Source organism: Euprymna scolopes, chromosome 17 (genome assembly GCF_053919585.1).
Source record: "Euprymna scolopes isolate OS-2025 chromosome 17, ASM5391958v1, whole genome shotgun sequence".
Taxonomy (NCBI): Eukaryota; Metazoa; Mollusca; class Cephalopoda; order Sepiida; family Sepiolidae; genus Euprymna; species Euprymna scolopes.
The window spans coordinates 1475035-1495025 of record NC_136498.1 but is presented as its reverse complement, the minus strand read 5'-3'; the positions used below and the strand labels follow the sequence as shown (position 1 = coordinate 1495025).

At 30.7% G+C, this 19991-nt stretch overlaps 1 protein-coding gene across 4 annotated transcripts in view; it reads right to left on the bottom strand.

Annotated features, from left to right (window-relative positions):
• The window catches only part of LOC145296648 (potassium voltage-gated channel protein Shaker-like), a 390939-nt gene that overhangs the window by 13859 nt on the left and 357089 nt on the right, over positions 1 to 19991 (bottom strand). The window contains exon 1 of one of the 4 annotated variants that reach the window (XM_080142578.1): positions 18922 to 19120. The exons of the other annotated variants lie outside the window; for them this stretch is intronic. Coding sequence (XP_079998704.1) covers positions 18922 to 18971 — 50 coding nt within the window. The 5' untranslated portion in view covers positions 18972 to 19120. Of the gene's footprint in view, positions 1 to 18921; positions 19121 to 19991 lie in introns of those variants that run through there. 4 annotated transcript variants of the gene reach the window in all.

Here is a 19991-nt window from a genome sequence, read left to right as displayed (position 1 = left end):
TTGAGAGAAAAAAAGAAACATTAAGATCTTATGTATGACATAAAAAGAAACATTAAGATCTTATGTATGACATAAAAAGAAACATTAAGATCTTATGTATGACATAAAAAGAAACATTAAGATCTTATGTATGACATAAAAAAAGAAACATTAAGATCTTATGTATGACATAAAAAGAAACATTAAGATCTTATGTATGACATAAAAAGAAACTGGAATCTTGAGATAATCTCTATCATTCCAGTAATTATGGGTACAACCAGACCCATGAAAACTGCCTGGCAAATATACCCAGTGACCCAGGTGCAAGGGATATACAAGCAATTGCACTTAAATAAGTTAGATAAGCGTGTGAATGTATAGTGTGAAAGGTTCTCCCGCTCTTCTGGCTTTGGTCGTGATCGTCTAGTCTACCGGGAGTCCTTCACACGGATTCTCAAAGTCTCAGCTTCGTGTTGATTTCTGCCGAAAAGCAAAAAGCTTCGCATGCGCGCCAGAAAAGAAAGACAGACTCGAGATTTCTAACTACGAAGAAGATAATTTCAGGAAAGTTCAAGTTTTTACATATATACAACGTTCAGTTCGATTACATCAGAAAACATCAAGATTTTCCCAAAATCTTATTCTTCGTTTTCACGATGGCGGTCAGGATGGATGGAGGGGGTGTGGCGTTTTCCGGGAGCATGTGTTTCTCTCGAGATTTGGCTTCACTCTGTCTCTTTCGACCCAAGTACCCGCTCTTATAGTAAGGTGACGAGGTGGGTCTGACGATATATATATATATATATATATATATATATATATATATATATATATATATATATATAAAGCTGAATGTGTGTGTGTGTGTGTGTGTGTGGTCACGAATAGGCTCCTATATGGTTGACTATTTAAAAAAAACTGATTACATATAATGATAGAAGACACAGGAATGGGTATGTTTGATCTGGCAGAACAGTGGTTAATTAAAATTGTGGGGTCTGCGTTCGCGCCGGTCCACAAAGTATGGAAATAAAAAATTAAAAAATTAAAAAAAAACGTTTAAAAGTGTTTTTGATATAGATGTACATAAGAATACTTTGAGAAGTATGTTTTAACTTGAATAGGGATGGCATAATAAACCTGTGGGGTCTGCGTTCGTGCCTGGCCTCCATAGAATGAAAATAGGCACAAACTTTAATAAAGATTTTCCATATCTATCTGTGTAAGTATACTTTCATAATTATGTTTCAGTTTGAAGAAATATGGTATAATAAAATTATGGGGTGTTCGTTCGGTCATGATCTCCATAGAATGGAAATATGTCACAAAGTTTAACAAGGTTTTTTAATATAGATCCATAAAATATTGTGATAAGTGTTTCAATGTGAACAGGTATGATATAATAAATTTTGGGATTTATCTATTTTATTTTTACTTTCATCATATTTTGCTTTGGTTTTGATACCCCCACATTCGAAGCTATCTCTTTACAACCCTTCCTTTTCATAACCTATCATACTTTCATAAATCAGAGTCCATTTTCTGTAGGCTGCTTTTGAACCCAGTCAACGATGGGTACATTTGGTAGTATATATATATATATATATATATATATATATATATATATATATATATATATATGTTATATATCATTGTTAAATCTCCGAAACAGCTACATGGTAAGCAGCTGATGATCCCCGTTTTCTATTAAAAAAATTTTAGTTAAGGTTTTCTCGTTTCATCCTTATGTTGTAAAATTCTGCAAAATCGGTTTATGCAAATGCTAAGTCTATTTCTATTTAACAATTTTAGTAAAGGCTTTTTTTTTCTTCCTTCTATAAATGCATTCTTTTTTGTCATTATAAACATTTTAGAAGTCGGATTACATAGGTGCTAAGTCTGCGATAGGTAAAAGTTAATTTTTTTTTCCATCCGGGAATTTAAACTGCATTCTTTATTTTTATTTTTTTTGCATTTCTTTTATTCAAATCTTCTTTAGACTATATATATATATATATATATATATATATATATATATATATACACACACTTTAATATACAGATATCAAACAGATTGTTCGATTATTTAATTATAAAGCATTCTACTAATTTTGTTACAAGTCGATTCAGCAATCCTCAGCTATATTTGAATATGACTGAAGATTGCCGAAGTGACTTGTTTATGAATATAAAAAGAAAAACAACGAAAAAGCAACTCCAAACTATAAACCTATGTTGATTTGACCTGATTTTCTGTAACATTGTGTTATATATATATATATATATATATATATATATATATATATATATATATATATATATATATATATAAGTCGTTGTTGGTGTTTTTAGCAATATTAACAACTTCGAAACACTTATTTGTTTATTTTCCACTACATTTTTGGGCAAGATCAAAGTGGAGTATCTGTTCTTCAGATGTGGCACTTCCATTTCTCGTTCTCTTTCAGTGGAGGAGAAATCCTTCACGACTGAGACAATTTTTATTTTTGTACCTTTTCTCCACGTTAAAAAATGACCCTGGTGTCTAACTCTGCTCCGTGGGGAGGCATTGTAAATATGTACATTAACGTTATTTTTTAGAGATCTATTAGCGCGTTTATATATATATATATATATATATATATATATATATATATATATATATATATATATATATATATTTATTTATTTATTTATATAAATTGGGTTAAGAAATTACAACGAAAGAAAGATGTATATTTAAATAAGGGAGTAGTCACCAACAATGTGTATTTTTTAACATTATTTTATTATTCCGTGTCTTGGTTTTTCATTGAGAATTATGTTTGGATCATTGTAATAATGTTTTTAAGTCATTGAAATCGTTTACGCGCGTTTCAGACGGTCTGACAGCGTAAACGATTTCAATGACTTCAAAACATTATTACAATGATCCAAACATAATTCTCAATGAAAAACCAAGACACGGAATAATAAAATAATGTTAAAAAATACACATTGTTGGTGACTACTCCCTTATTTAAATATATATATATATATATATATATATATATATATATATATATATATATATATATATATATATATAAATGAGACGCCCCTTATTTACTTGGGACGTATTATTATTATTTATTTTTATTATTTAATATTATTACGTGCTTAAAATGTATACCGTTTATGCACGTAATATGTATTTAAAAATTATAATAATAATAATAATAATATCTATACTCCTATAAATTTGTGATGTTTGTGCATTAATATTAATATTAAAAATCCTCTTGTATTATTTATTTCAAAAGAAAATACAACTTTTTATATATGAGTCGTTCATCTACAAAATATCTAGCTAATTTGCATATTTTTAAACAGTCATTTTAATTAATTCCCTATTAGTTTGTTTGGTTTTCTCATAGGATGATCATTTTTCGTTAACTATTACTTTTAATTATATTACTGCAGATATTCTACATGATTTATACTTGCGTAATATTTGCGTAAAAGATTATCGTAAACACAAACCTCTGTCTATATATATTTATGTATGCGTATATATATTTGTTTAAAAATTATGCCTATCAAACTCCTCTGTCAATTTTTAGTCTACAGACATGAAACTTAATATATAGGGTATTCGAATCCATACGAATCTTTATATTTGGATTTTATCCGGGGAAAATCAGTGCAAAAGTGTGAAAATGGATTTGCTAAGCGAAGCTCGAACGACGACATTACGAATATGCATGCGTAACGCAATGGCCATTAGTTCATGCTTTAAATTTAGCCTTCCAGCAAATATATCTTCATAGCTAAGGCATTAACGCAAAAAGAATAAGTAAATCGCAAGCTAAAGGTTTCGATTTCGATTCCCGGTGATGGCGCAAGAGTCATTTTCTTTTTAATCATTACTATATATTGGGTCCGATATGATATAATAATAAATACGAAATTTGCATTAATCAAAATATCATATTTAAGCGTATTTTATATATAAGTGACCTAGTCTGTCAGTGTGAGGAAATGTATTTACGAAACTCCTCTGTCAATATTTAATCAACAAAGTTAAAACTTGATATATTGGCGATTTGGACCTGTGGAATAAATTCGATTTGGTCTTTAACCGATACAAATAATTGTGAAGGGGTGAAAATTGAAAATAAACTCAACTTAGTAATGGCAAGTCAAATTAAAGAGCGCAAATGTACATTTATAACTTTTGTAACGTTAGTGTCATTACTTTTTATAATGCATTAGGACATAATACATACGATAACCAATAAGTCTAGTTGTTTTGATTTCGATCCTAGCTAATGGCATCCAAGTCATTTTTTAACCTTTTGAAATTACTATTATATATTGGATACAACATAATAATCAATAGAGTATAAAATAAATATGAAATCTGCATAAATTATACAATCATATTTAAGCGTATTTTATGATCGGCAACACTGGGCAGCCTGCTAGTATATATATATATATATATATATATATATATATATATATATATATATATATACTTGTTATTGAAGCAAAATATGTAAAAATATCAATTGACTTTTATGCTAAGATTCTTGAAAACCATTTGCTTGAAAAGACATGAAAAGTGAATGAGAGAGATTGTAAGAAAGAAGGGAAGGATATATATGTGAAAGAGAGAGTGAGAGGAGGGAGAAGTTACGCATGTGAGAAATAGTGTGTTTATGTCTGTGCGAGAGAAAGAGAGGGAGAGTGGAAATGTGCGCGAGAGAACGACGAATGGTCGACTGAGCATGAAATAGAAGAACGTAAGAAAGAATGAGAACTTGTTTAAAACGTCAAAGTTGACATGCATACATGTTTCGATCGCTATTTTTTATTCATGACGTCATTCAAAAAGTTATTTTCTACACCTTCCATTGTTGGCTTAAAAGAAATGCGGCTCTGCATTAAGCAAATAAAATAAGTAAAGTTAACAAAATTGTAGAGAAAAATTTTAGGAGGTTAAGCGAATTTTTAAAACAAACACTAAGTCCCTAGATGTCCTAGATGTTTTAGAAGTTTGGATAAAAGCTACTAGACACAAGGTGTCGTAATGTGGGCTATATTTAGTTTAATTGAGCTTCCTGCAAAATAGAATGTAAGTGGACGATGTATAAGCCGTTTTGTGAAAAGGCAGATACACTTGATTTTTGTAACAATTTAAACATAGCCATTGAAAAGCAATTAATAAATATTAAATATCAATTAATAAATATTAAATATCAATTAATAAATATTAAATATTAATTAATAAATATTGAATATCGATTAATAAATATTAAACCTCAATTAAGAAATATCAAATATTAATTAATTAATAAATACTAAATATCAATTAATAAATATTAAACATCAATTAATAAATATTACATATCAATTATAAATATTAAATATTAATTAATAAATATTAAATAACAATTAATAAATATTTAATATCAATTAATAAATATTAAATATTAATTAATTAATAAATACTAAATATCAATTAATAAATATTAAATATTAATTAATAAATATTACATATCAATTATAAATATTAAATATTAATTAATAAATATTACATATCAATTATAAATATAAAATATTAATTAAAAAATATTAAATATCGATTAATAAATATTAAATATCAATTAATAAATATTAAATATTAATTAATTAATAAATACTAAATATGAATTAATAAATATTAAACATCAATTAATAAATATTACATATCAATGATAAATATTAAATATTAATCAATAAATATTAAATATCAATTAATAAATATTAAATATCAATTAATAAATATTAAATATTAATTAATTAATACATACTAAATATCAATTAATAAATATTAAATATCAATTCATAAATAATTAATATCAATTAATAAATATCAAACATCAATTAATAAATATTAAACCTAAATTAATAAATATTGTTCAGATTTCAGGAGTTTTTTTTAAAAAGTATTTTAAAACTATTTTAGTTCGCGTAATATGGGCACAACGAATCTGAATTTAATTTTATCGTCATTAGAAACCAATTAAGCCAGATTCCATCGATTTTAATTCCTTTTTAAGCCTACTTAAGCTTAAGATTAAAATTTTCACATTTTATTGAATTAAATCCATGCAATATATTTTAATTAATATTGGCATCAGGATTCGAGACATGAAGCTTAATCGGAAGGGAACATAAAATTGGTGCAAAGCGGTTAGTATATATATATATATATATATATATATATATATATATATATATATATATATATATATATATATATATACTAGCATTTCATCCGGGCGTTGTCCGGGTGTTTGTAGGTGTATGTTGAGAAAAAAAAAAGTGGTAATAGGAAGGCAAGCTCGAAGCCGTACCGTGAAGGAGGAAAAGAACGGGGGGAAAACATGACGTCTTTGCGGTTACGACCATCGTCAAACTGGGAGTGACGTAGGTTTTAATTAAGGCTAGACAATCGAAAAGAAGGGATAACTTTCAAAAATATCGGCGAAAAAAGCAACACCTCCCTGTAGAAAAGTGCCCAGTTGAGGATGAAAAAATTAATGGTTTTAGCCATTTTTTCGGTATTTTTTGTCTGAAAGGTCGAACTTCAAACGATACTGATCTTGTGAAAATCCGTCGCCTCCGTCGAAAGTTTTAGGCACACATGCAAACATACATACATTTATATATTGATAGCTCAAATTTTCGACCCAACCCGATTAAAAAGCTTGCCCTATCTCGTAATACCCTTTATGTAAAATTTCAAATGTTTAGACCACACATTTTCTGAGTAATTTGGTAGAGACCGCATAGGTAATTTTTTTAAAACTTTGACCCCTATTTTGGCCCCTTAACATTTATTGTTTTGGGCTCAAATCGAGTATTTAAGTTAGATCCATGTCCAAGGAATCTATATCTAAAATTTAAAGTGTTTATACCCAAAATTGGCGGAGGAGTTTGGTAGAGTTCTCAAAGGTCAAATCGTTCAACTTTGACCCCTTAACAGTCAAATTTCTGGCCGAAAACGGATTACAAAGATTTTCCAAATCTCAGTACCCTGTATATCAAAATTCGAGTCTGTAGACTAAAAATTGTTATTGCGTAGGGAAATGTACACAGACACAGACAGAGACACAGACAGACAGACACGTTCACTTATATATATATACACAGAGAGAGAGAGAGAGAGAGAGAGAGAGAGAGAGAGAGAGAGAGAGAGAGAGAATATAATCCTGAAGTTAGGCTAATTATTTTCAAAACAAGCTTTATAAGGAGAACTTTCTTATAAACACTCGTCTAGCTGAAAACACTATTACTAATTTCCCTCACTCTTTATCTGTGCCTAAACCTAAATGTAAATTCCATGAATAAAGTTTCTTTCTTAGAACTGCACACTTGTGGAACTGTCTTCCGTTTTCTTGCTTTCCAGCTGACTACAATATGGTTGTCTTCAAGTCCAACGCAAACAAGTTCTTGATGAGCCGTTTTACATTTACATAAGTTCTTGATGAGCCGTTTTATATATTATATATATATATATATATATATATATATATATATATATATATATATATATATATATATATATATATATATATATATATATATATATATATGTACCGGGAAAGGTTTGGTTTCCGAGTTATAGTCCATTAAAATAGCTGTGGACCTTTTTAATGGTCCTTGAATAAAACGTCTTTAATAACCTCGTTGCCAGTGTTGTGAACTGATATGGGAAACTAAATATGTTAAAAAGCAAATACAATAAATATATGTCAATCTGATATAGCTTGTGCATCTTACTGTACAGACGATTTAGGAATAATTGTTTACTTCGCCCTAATACTAAGACGTCACGTCCGCTTAAGAGTGCATCAATATCGTTGCTATATAAGCGTGTTGCTTTCTTTACCGCTTATCAAGGCCCATGAACCATTCGAAGATAAAAAATTATCAAATGATTATCGCTGCCAGGAGAGGATTGGAAATATTCAGTGAAATGGAAAGACAATTACCCAAAAGAAATTGATTATTCAAGTGGATGACTCAAAAAGTATTTGTTTACATTAGAATTGAAGACGGCAATAGTGTAGTTGGGTGGAAGCAGCTTTGTAGTATTTTATTTCACAGTTGCGACGTTATAGAAAAGAAACAGCGTCCATGAAAGTTACGCTTGTTTTTTTTTGTTTTTTTTTTGACGTAGAGGAAGATGAGTTGAAAAAGATAGAGGGGAAGGGGTTCGTTGCTATGGTTGGGTAGTGAGCTGTGCGACTTCTGAGTTCAATCTGTGCATTCGAGTTGCACGGCTCACTATAGTTGTAGCTAGTCAAGTCATTGTTATACATGGTTTACAAAAGTATCAGAAACTGGAGCTCAGTCGAACCCCTAAAAGGAACATAAAGATAGAATAGAGATATGCTAGCTACGTCTATTTCTGAGAGAGAGAGAGAGAGAGAGAGAGAGAGAGAGAGAGAGAGAGAGAGAGGGGGGACCTGTAGCAAGAAAAAAGATCATTTCCACTAGATTGCGATGTCAAAACAAAGACGAATGCTACTATAGCGAGATTCCTACCCTCAAAGTTTCATATGATTCTTATGAAAGGAGAACAACTTCTTGACACTATTTTATTATATTCTATAAAACATGCGGAAAAATCCATAAAACGAACTTGGAACAATCAGAATAAATTTGGGTCTTCACAATTGCAAAATTGAATTTTCACTAATTTAGTAAAAAATGTAAACAAAAACTTATTTAATGTCGTTTAAGATTGCTACAAAGTAGTTTTGTCTCCTTTCAAAACACTCCAGCACTGTTCATCCAAGTGTGACTGGAATAAATGCTATGGAACTCCTCGTTTTTTCTTCAAAATCTTGATCTTGCTGCCAATCAAGTCCTTTCAAATTAAATTGGTATAATGAAAGAATTCGTTCCCTTTTCTAACTGACCGAACTGACTACCAACCTTTTCTTCTGCACCTTTATACTGGCACACTCTGTCCACGGCCCCTCTTGTTAGTTAAATCAATGGTCCATCGCACTTGCGGCAAGAATTTTTCTCAACCACAAGACCATGTTGAAGGAGATATTGTGTTGCTGTTTCCTTACTGTGCGCAACTCCTGAATAAAACTCTCGCAACATCTCGGAAGAATATGTGTGTTTAGTTATGTTCGTCCACGTTTTAAAAATTAATGTTTTATAAGTGAAAATGGTGGAATCAACTTGAGAAGGGAATATTACATCATTTGTTTTTTTCGCTTTTAATTTTTTTTAGTTTTTATTTTTTTAATCACCCATATTGAGGTTAGAACAGAAAATGAAGGTAGAAATCACGCTATAGTAACGCCTAAAGCTAAATGCTCCCCGGGCAGCACATTCCCGAGTATGATATCAAAGCTCAATCCTTTCGCTTCAGAAATGTCGCTAAAAACGTTTGAAGCGTGTTTCGTTTTTTTTCTATCGATGTTAGTGCGAATTTCAAATTTCATATTACCTAACCTTATCGCATCTTGTGTATAATGGTTAACCTTTTTAAGTTTACTTTTGTAGAGATTCTATAAAGTGGAAATGTTCGCTGCTTTTATTCTAAACCATCGAGATATCGATTGATTTTTTTTTACCAAATGATTCACGTTTATAGATGGAAAGCTCCGAGGTTAAATGGAAGATCAATCCATATTAGTCCGAGCTGAAAAGGAGTGGAAAAAAATCGATGCGAGGATTCTTGTAGAAAATTTTCGGTACTTGAGCAGAGTTTGAAGCAGGCGTAACTAACCGTCCGCTCGGATTTGCTCGGAACATGACGTCATGTGCTCGGGGTTGACTGTAATCTGACATAAAACAACCATCAATGGCAAAGGAGCAGAAAATGGGGAAATTATTGCAAAATAAATAAGTAATAATCAACAGGACGAGTCGAGAGCTTCTCGACAGTTATCTTTTCGAGTTAATGTGGAGACAGAAATTTGGTAATGATCCTTTCTCTCCGTTTCATACCATATATCGGAAAGCTACCCGGTTGCCGAAGTTTTTTCCACATCCGCTGTTTCTTCTCACGCCACTTTGGCATCGAAAAGTCCACATAGCCCTAAGGAATACCCAGGCTATCTTAATCTACAGGAGAAATTTTCATGAAAAAACAAACAAAACAAAAACTGTTTACTTTACATTAGTTACAAAAGTAAATTTAAAAAAATGCAAAAAACAATATCATATTTCATATGATATTGTTTTTGCATTTTTTAAATTTAAAAATTTACATTTGTAACTAATGTAAATTTTAAAAAATGCAAAAAACAATATCATATTTCATATGATATTGTTTTTTGCATTTTTAAAATTTTAAAATTTACATTTGTAACTAATGTAAATTTTAAAAAATGCAAAAAACAATATCATATTTCATATGATATTGTTTTTTGCATTTTTAAAATTTAAAAATTTACTTTTGTAACTAATGTAAATTTTAAAAAATGCAAAAAACAATATCATATTTCATATGATATTGTTTTTTGCATTTTAAAAATTTAAAAATTTACATTTGTATTAATGTAAATTTTAAAAAATGCAAAAAACAATATCATATTTCATATGATATTGTTTTTTGCATTTAAAAAATTTAAAAATTTACTTTTGTAACTAATGTAAATTTTAAAAAATGCAAAAAACAATATCATATTTCATATGATATTGTTTTTTGCATTTTAAAAATTTAAAAATTTACATTTGTAACTAATGTAAATTTTAAAAAATGCAAAAACAATATCATATTTCATATGATATTGTTTTTTGCATTTAAAAAATTTTAAAATTTACTTTTCTAACTAATGTAAATTTTAAAAAATGCAAAAAACAATATCATATTTCATATGATATTGTTTTTTGCATTTAAAAAATTTAAAAATTTACTTTTGTAACTAATGTAAATTTTAAAAAATGCAAAAAACAATATCATATTTCATATGATATTGTTTTTTGCATTTTTAAAATTTAAAAATTTACTTTTGTAACTAATGTAAATTTTAAAAAATGCAAAAAACAATATCATATTTCATATGATATTGTTTTTTGCATTTAAAAAATTTAAAAATTTACTTTTGTAACTAATGTAAATTTTAAAAAATGCAAAAAACAATATCATATTTCATATGATATTGTTTTTTGCATTTTTAAAATTTACTTTTGTAACTAATGTAAAGTAAACTAATAAGAAAACAATTTTTTGTGTCTTTAAAAAAGACAAAAAAAATGGTTTTTTTATTAGTTTTGTCAATTTTGTTTGAGCTAAAAAAATTGTCGAAAAAATAAAACTTGTTTATTTTTTCGCTTAAAAAATTGTTACAAGAATAAAACAAAAAGGTTGTTCCTTCTTTATTTTAGTTTTGTATTTTTTATTTTATTTTTCTGGTGATTTTATTATTTTTAAATGGGCTCTTCAGTGTTTTCCTTAAGTAGCGCTGTTACACGTTGATAATCAGCGACACTCGACAAAAGCCGGCATGTTCCGAGCAAAGCCGAGCGGGCAGTTATGTATGGTTCAAATTCTGCACAAGTACCAAATTTTCAATCAATGTTTTCAGATCAGTGTCTGTTTCATAAACATTTCGGCACATGGACAAAATAGTTAAATAAAGCGCGTATGTAAATGCTGAACTGTGTGCGAAGAAAAATGAAATAAAAAACGAAAAGAAACTGAGACATGTGCATGCGAGTATTATATATTTTTTCTAAACAGTTCACTTCTTGTAAGTAAAAAAAAATACTCGAGCTGAGATTGAAACTAAAACGTAAAAACAGTTGGACAATTATAGTTTAAAAGGTGTTTTCAAACCTACTTATTCTTGACATAATGCAAACGATTCGCGGATAAAAAAGATTTAAAGTTTTCCCTATGTCTGAATGCCCTATATACAAAATTTCCAGTCTAGCTAAAAAAATTCGTTGAGTATATAGGTTGAGAAGTGTCTTCACGAACACACACATTCTTACTTTTATAGATATATAGATATATGAGGAATAGTTAAAGTTCAGCTCTAAGTAAGGAGAGAATATGGAATAAATCTTTGATTTATATGAAGACATTTTTTCTTAGCTGATAAACCTCTCTCTCGCTCTCCCCCCCCACACATATATAATCTAAAGAAGTTTTGAATATGTTATTCAGTATTTTATTAAAATACAGGAAAATAAAATACAAACCAACCAGTATACACACATTCTCTCTCACGCACACATGCACATATACATACTTTCCATCGCACACACAAATGTATAGCCGTACTAAAGGGCTGTGACACAGCAAAATAGTCTGTCTGTGGATGACTATATATATATATATATATAAACACATACATACATGTATATATTTATTATTCTGCATATATACTCGTAGAATATCCGTCTCATTCACAATTAGTCGCGATATATACATGTATATACCAATGTATATATATATATATATATATATATATATATATATATATATATATATATATATATCACTTCACCCCAAACAAGGCAAAGAGCCACTTAGTCGCGAGGGGCTACTATTTGGGACCAGATTTGCAGGGATACTATTCAGGGAGTTGGTCAGCGAGATGTCTGTTTACATTACTTTGGAACTTCTGCATGTCAGTACAGTCAGGGAAACAGGGGCCCGGGAGGGAATTCCAAAGTGCAGCAATCTGAAGGAAAAAGCTATTTGATTTACGGCATCTAGGGATCTCTGCAGTGCAGGTGTGCGATTTTGCTACAGACACAAGGATACCACATTTCGGCCATGGGATAGAGGTTGGAGTTTATTATAGTATATGTATTATATATATCGAGTCTCATTAAGTTTAGCTCTCTCTCTCTCTCTCTCTCTCTCTCTCTATATATATATATATATATGTATGTATATATATATATATCGATAGCTATCTATCTCTCTCTCTCTCTCTGTCTATATATATATATATATATATATATATATATATATATATAGGTAAAATGTATATAGATGAATATTACGTCAGACAGACGACAAACAAATGATCGTGTTATAAATCGGTCAGAATTAAAAAGTCGGTCGAAAATGTGAAATTACGCACAAGTCGTGATTATCATGCACAAAACTCAATCGAGAAATAGTTGAATCATAAAGTTTTCAAATGAAAACGGTTATAAAACATTTTATGAAAGATAAATTTACTTTATTTTAGCAATTCTAACGCACCGCATATGTAATATCAAACATAAGAAGCCATTAAAAATATAAAATTAAAATATACGAAAAAAGATATTTGAGTTGCAAACAATCATTTTGATTTGTCTTGTAACCATATTGACAGATGTTCTGTAGATGACCTAGTTCCATCATTCAGCAGATTTAGTGGGCGTGAAATGAACGCCTCCCAAATCTAAATATAATCACAGCTATCTTATTGCACTTATATATATATATATATATATATATATATATATATATATATATATATATATATGACTACTTCATTTAATCACATAAATTAATATAGGAAAGTATAACTTATGCGTAAACTTTATGTATTTACTTCAACAGTGCTCAATACATAGGTAGAGCTAGGTAGTATGTTATAAAAATATATATGGCAATTAAGCTACACTGAATATTCCGCGTTTCATCCAAGCTAGGATTCGTCAGGCTTATGTGTTGTATTTGAATTCTCTTCCCAGATATGCACAAGCCTGACGAATCAGAGCGTGGATGAAACGCGGAATATTCTGTGTAGCTTAATTGCCAGGTATATTTTTATAACTTACTACTATATAACTTACTACTATATATATATATATATATATATATATATATATATATATATATGTATGTATATATATATATATATATGTGTGTGTGTGTGTACATATATATATATATATATGCATATATACACATATATAATATATATACATATATATCTATAGATATATCTATACATTTATATATACGTGTGCGTGTGTGTGTGTATGTATGTATGTATATATATATATATATATATATATATATATATATATATATATATATATATATATATATATCTACGGGGAAAAGCACGCCCCAGTCTCACATAATTCCAGGTCACACTTAAGAAAAGTATAGCACCTGTTTGTAGTTTCCCTGGAGGGTTATCGCGCGTGCACACACACACAGAAACACACACACACACACACACACACACACACACACACACACACACACACACACACATATATATATATATATATGGTCGGATGGGTCTTCTTAGCCGTGGTAAAGGCAATTCATCTAAACCAAACAAAACAAAAACTGAGCTCTCTCTGATGATGATCCCCACAAACCGACTGTTACTGTCATCAGTTCAGAGCTAACGAAGCAGATAGAACTTCAGGATTGTGTGAAGGCAACCTAAGTGCAGGCTTACTTTGACTAAAATCCTTAAAATCTAGTACGATCCAATAATCACAGTCAATGTCCAATTGGATCCTCCGTACTTCATTTAAAATTAGATTGCTTGCTGTGCTCAATTCAACTGTAAAGAATGTCAAACGCAAATAATTTTCAGCGTTTTTTTCTTCTGTATTTTATCTTTTATGTACGAGAATAGAAAAGCTGAAATGTGATCAGTTACTCTTTCTTTCTCTGATCCATGTTTCACGATGTCTATAAATATTGTACATTTTAGATTTAACTGTTTCGTAAATTTCATAATTAATCTTCCTTTTTAAATTTTATCAAGTCACGTCTCTAACGTTTGAACACGTTCTCGGATACGACATTCATTATCAATGTCTATTAAAACGAAACTATAAATTTCCACACCATTTCAATTCAGTAGACATAAAATCATCGGTTGGTGACGACTGGCCGAATTCAGTCCAAAGTACTCGCTAAAGATGGAACAAACAAAGGTATACAGATCCTATACAAAACAATTTAATAGATACATAAGAAGGACTATAGTAAAAAAAAAAAAAAAAAAAAAAAAAAAAATAGAATAATTTAACAGCACAATTCCCAAGAAAATAAATATTGGTAAATATTGCTTAGTCAGATTTCAAATAAATTCATAATTTTTTGTTTTGTTACATTCTTGGCCTTCGGGACAAGATCAAAGTGTAGTATCTGTTCTTCAGATGCTGCACTTCTATTTCTTGTTCTCTTTCGGTGGAGGAGAAATCTTTCACGACTGAGACAATTTTTATTTTTGTACCTTTTCTCCACGTTAAAAAACGACCCTGGTGTCTAACTCTGTCCCGTGGGGAGGCATAGTAAATAGGTACATTATAAAAGAAAAATATGAGATGTCAAGTTACGTATATATTAAAGAAAGGGATAGATAGATAGATAGATAGATAGATAGAGAGAGAGAGAGAGAGAGAGAGAGAGAGAGAGAGGGGAAGAAAGAAGGGAAGATATAGTAAGCGGGTAAAAAAAAACAGAGCAAAATATATACAATATTGGAAGTTTTTAAATATTTAAGAATATAAAAAAAAAAAAAAATTAAAAAATAAAATAAAATAAAGCCCAAGTCCTTCGGAACAAAACTATTTTGCTTATAAATCTTGCAATCATTGTACTAGTTTGCTTCCAATAATTCACGCTTCTCCTAATATTATTTTAAGGGATCGTCAGTTGTTTATCACGAAAAACTGTTTCGGGTATATATATATATATATATATATATATATATAATTTTGAGATTGTTATTTTCCAGGAGTAAGGTAACCAACGAAGTAAAACGAGCTTAATACAAGAGTGCTCACTAACGAAATAGAGCAAGTTATACTTTTAATTTATTTTTACATAAGCAGTAATGTGTTGCTAGACAGTCATGAGCATGTTTCGGTCTGCTAGTTTTAATAACTAGTGACCTCTTCATGCGATAAAGCTTAAATGAAAGCAAAGTTTGCAAAGTTAAGTGGTGGACAAATGTTTGTTTAAAATAGACATGTGGCGAGATTATTTACAGCGCCATGGGTCGATCGGTAGAACTACTGACTATCAACGCTATGGTTCGCGGTTCAATCCTCGGCTTGGGAGAGGTGCTAGTCTAGCGGCACTGATGAGTTGTGATACAACGAAACAGGACTGTATGTCGATGACTACAAATATATTTTAAGTCCCCTCTTTTTTGGGTAGAGCAGTGTCGTAAATAATCTCACCCGCTACTTAATTGGTTGAAAAAATGCGAGGCTCGCTGTTTGTTTATAAATAAGCGGTTTGAGCACTATAAAAGTGGTGGACGAATGTTTGTTTAAAATAGACATTTGGAAGGTTAATTACGGGCGCAGCTCCCGTGGGTCGATCGGTAGAACTAGTGACTATCAACGCGATGGTTCTTGGTTCAAGCCTCGGCTTGGGAGAGGTGCTAGTCTAGCGGCGCTGATGAGATATGATACAGCAAAACAGGACTGTATTTCGATGAGTACAAATATATATATTGGCTTTACCAATTTGATGCTCTCGAATGGGGAACGATGAAACACATATATGTATAAACATTGTTTTTCTTTGTCTTTTGATTAAAAAGAATGAATTTCTTCACATCTGACAAATCAAAATTATCATAAGGAAAACATAAATAATTATGGATCAAATTCGATGCAATTCTGAAATACTTTTCAAATGAGGAAAGGTTGTGTTCATATCATTTGCCATTTATTATCCATTAAAAATAATTCAAATAAATTGAAATTTGGGAAATTTTGTTAATTGATTTCTAATATTGTTATACATTAAAAAAATATCCGAGTTATCTGCATTTTCATGAACGGCTTCCGCATGTTTTCTGCCTTCCTGAAAATCAGACTTTTCTAGTAGAACGAAAATGAAACGATGTATTACAGATACCTCTTTAAAATTTTTTAATTGGTTTCGAAAAACTCAACAACCACAAGAACACCTTTATTGTATTTATTTACTTCCCCACCAAAGCAAATTAGGCACCAGGCCGTTTTTAATGTGGGGTAAAAACCAGCTCCCCTAAAAGTAGGCGAAAAGGCGGCACTCTGGTTAACAAAAATAATAATTATCCCAGTATAGAGGGTTTCCCCTCTATTGAACGATACAAATTATCTTAAGTGCAGCAACTGCAGACCAGATACTACACTTTGATCCCAGCTCAAAGAGCAAGCACACTTATATATATATATATATATATATATATATATATATATATATATATATGTTTGAAATATTTTTTAATTTTCAATTAAACAACATGCGAAAATGTTTTCTTGTTGTTTACATCTGTTTCAAGGCGTTGTTTATTTTTTTAAGCATAGAATCATCCTTAGAGCAAGCACACGCACGGAGACACAGACACATGTGTACACACATGTCCACATATATATGCATATACGCACACACAGGCACATGTATGTGCATATATATATGTGTGTGTGCGCGCGTGTGTGTGTATGTGTGTGTATTTACCTCACAATTGCTATATTAAATTCAATTAACTTAATTTTCATTGTCTCCCACTACACACACCGACGCACATTTCGAAATCATATTTCAAATAAAAAAAGCACAAAGGTATTGCAAATGTTTACAGCTTTTTCAAGGTTATGTTTATATAAAATAAGTGTCAATCATATTTGGAAAGATAGTATCATAAATGATGTGCTGTTATAAGGAAGGGGGTAACGTATTACCGAGTGTTAACTATTCTGTACTTTTGTTGTCAATTTTCGGATGTCCTATTATATTACCCAACATTTAATATAAGTTTTTCGTATCTACTCAGATGTACCCGCGTTTTTTTTTTGTTTTTTTTTTTGTTCGACATCTATTTTTCATAATGTTCAAATATACTTTTTTGAATTATCATCGAAGTGTGGCCTAGTATGTATGTTTGTGTGTGAAGAAGGTCTGCGTGAAAAAAATCCACTTTAGAGTGTTCAACGCAGTCATTCTTTTACTCACCTTCACGCCAAACAAGGCATATTGGACATAGGGGGCTATTAATTGAGACCATGCCCAAGAAAGATTAACAAGATGTTGGTTTACATTACATTTAAACCTCTGCATATCAGTACAGTCAGGGAAACAGGTAGCAGGAAGATAATTCCAAAGTCTAGCTGTTCGTGGGAATAAACTATTAGAGTAAAAAGCTTTCTAGCATTTAGGGACCTCAACAGTGAAGGGGTGTGATTATGTTGCTAAGCGGGTTTGTCGGGGATATGTACGTCGAGGGGGCACAAGTGCAACGAGTTCATCAGATCACATTCCATTAAAATACTTGTAAAACAGACACAGGGATGCAACATTACGGTGATGAGACAGGGGTTGGAGCCTAGTTGACAAAGTGTGCTGGGTGCAAAGCATAGTGTCTGTTTTTATACTGCACTCATCTTTTCTGTCCTCAGTCAGTGGGTAGAAATCCTTCTTGACTAAGGCAAAATTGATTCTTGTGACAAATCCGGACTGTCTCTTTTTGGACGTGGATATTCTCCGATATTAAAAAGCGAGCTTATATCTCGGTCTGCCCTCATGAGAAGACAATTACATAGGAACAACTTATTTTTTAATCGAAATCTACGTTTCGAATTTAAGATTAAATTAACCTGGAAAAAAGTTCACAAACGATGGGCGATTCGTTATACGTTCGTACACAAAAATTAAAAATTTTTTTTGAGAAGCTGGATTTTTTTCCCATTAAATATCGAACTTGTGTGTAAGTTTGCCCTCGTGAGGAGATAAACAGACAGAGACAAGCGTATCAAATAGTTTTTCTCATGATGTGGCACGCAGTGCGTTTCGTGGAAGAAACCGAAACACTCGACTCGACATTTAAGACGACCTTGACAAATTTCAAGTTGTCCTGAAGAATGACCGAGACGTTTCGGGGATTAAACACGCAACTCGAAATTATAAATTTAAACGCTGAAAAGAAAAAGAAAAGAACGGTAACAAAGTGGACATACCTTAGGTGTAATCCGTTCGAGGTGGAACGGTTACCAATGAATGGAAGCATAAACAACCTCTGTTAACGTCTCCCCCGAAAAAAAGCATCTAAACCTATTCAGGCCAATAACGCGATAAATACTGTTTCTATTTCTGCGCTAAGGATGACATTGCATCGACGAAATGTGTGCGTTTTTTGTTTTGTTATTGTATGTGTTTTTGGCGGTTGGGGATACTTAACGAATGAAAGCAACGAGAAAAAAGTTAGATGAAGTGCAGGTAAATTCACTGTTGATTCGGGGAAAATTACGAAAGAAAAAAGAGGTGAAGACATAAGAAACGGTGTGAGAGAGAGAGAGAGAGAAAGAGAGAGAGAGAGAGAAAAAGAGAGAGGGGGTAGGGGGATAGGGGCAAACAGACAGGTGAGCAGACAGATACACGCGGGCAAAGACAGGGATAACCTGTCGTAGAAGTGCTTAGAAGGATGGGTAAATATAGATATGAACGCGCCATTATGAAGATGGAAATAGATAAGAAGAGAGACAGTAGAGACGGGAAAGATAAATAGGTAGGTAGGTAGAGAGAGAGAGAGAGAGAGAGAGAGAGAGAGAAAGGGAGAGAAGGGAAATGCGGTAGATAGAGAGAGATGGTAGAGAGAAATGTAGAGAAAAAGAGGAAGAAAAGGGTAGGTAAACAGATAGATAATAAAAAACGAGAAAGAAAGAACCGGATGTAGATAGATGGGCAGAAAGAAAGAAAGAGCAATAAAAGCTAAATGGACTAAAATATATAGGTAAATAGATAGACGAATAGATAGATAGGCAGATAAACGGATAGAATAGGATATAGATAGACTACTAAATATATAGATAGATAGAATAAGAATAAAGCAGGATGAATAAAGACAGGACGAAACCACACACGCATATATATATATATATATATATATATATATATATATATATATATATATATATATACATTATATATATACATTAAATATATATACATTAAATATATACATTATATATATATATACATTAAATATATACATTAAATATATACATTATATATATACATATATATATAT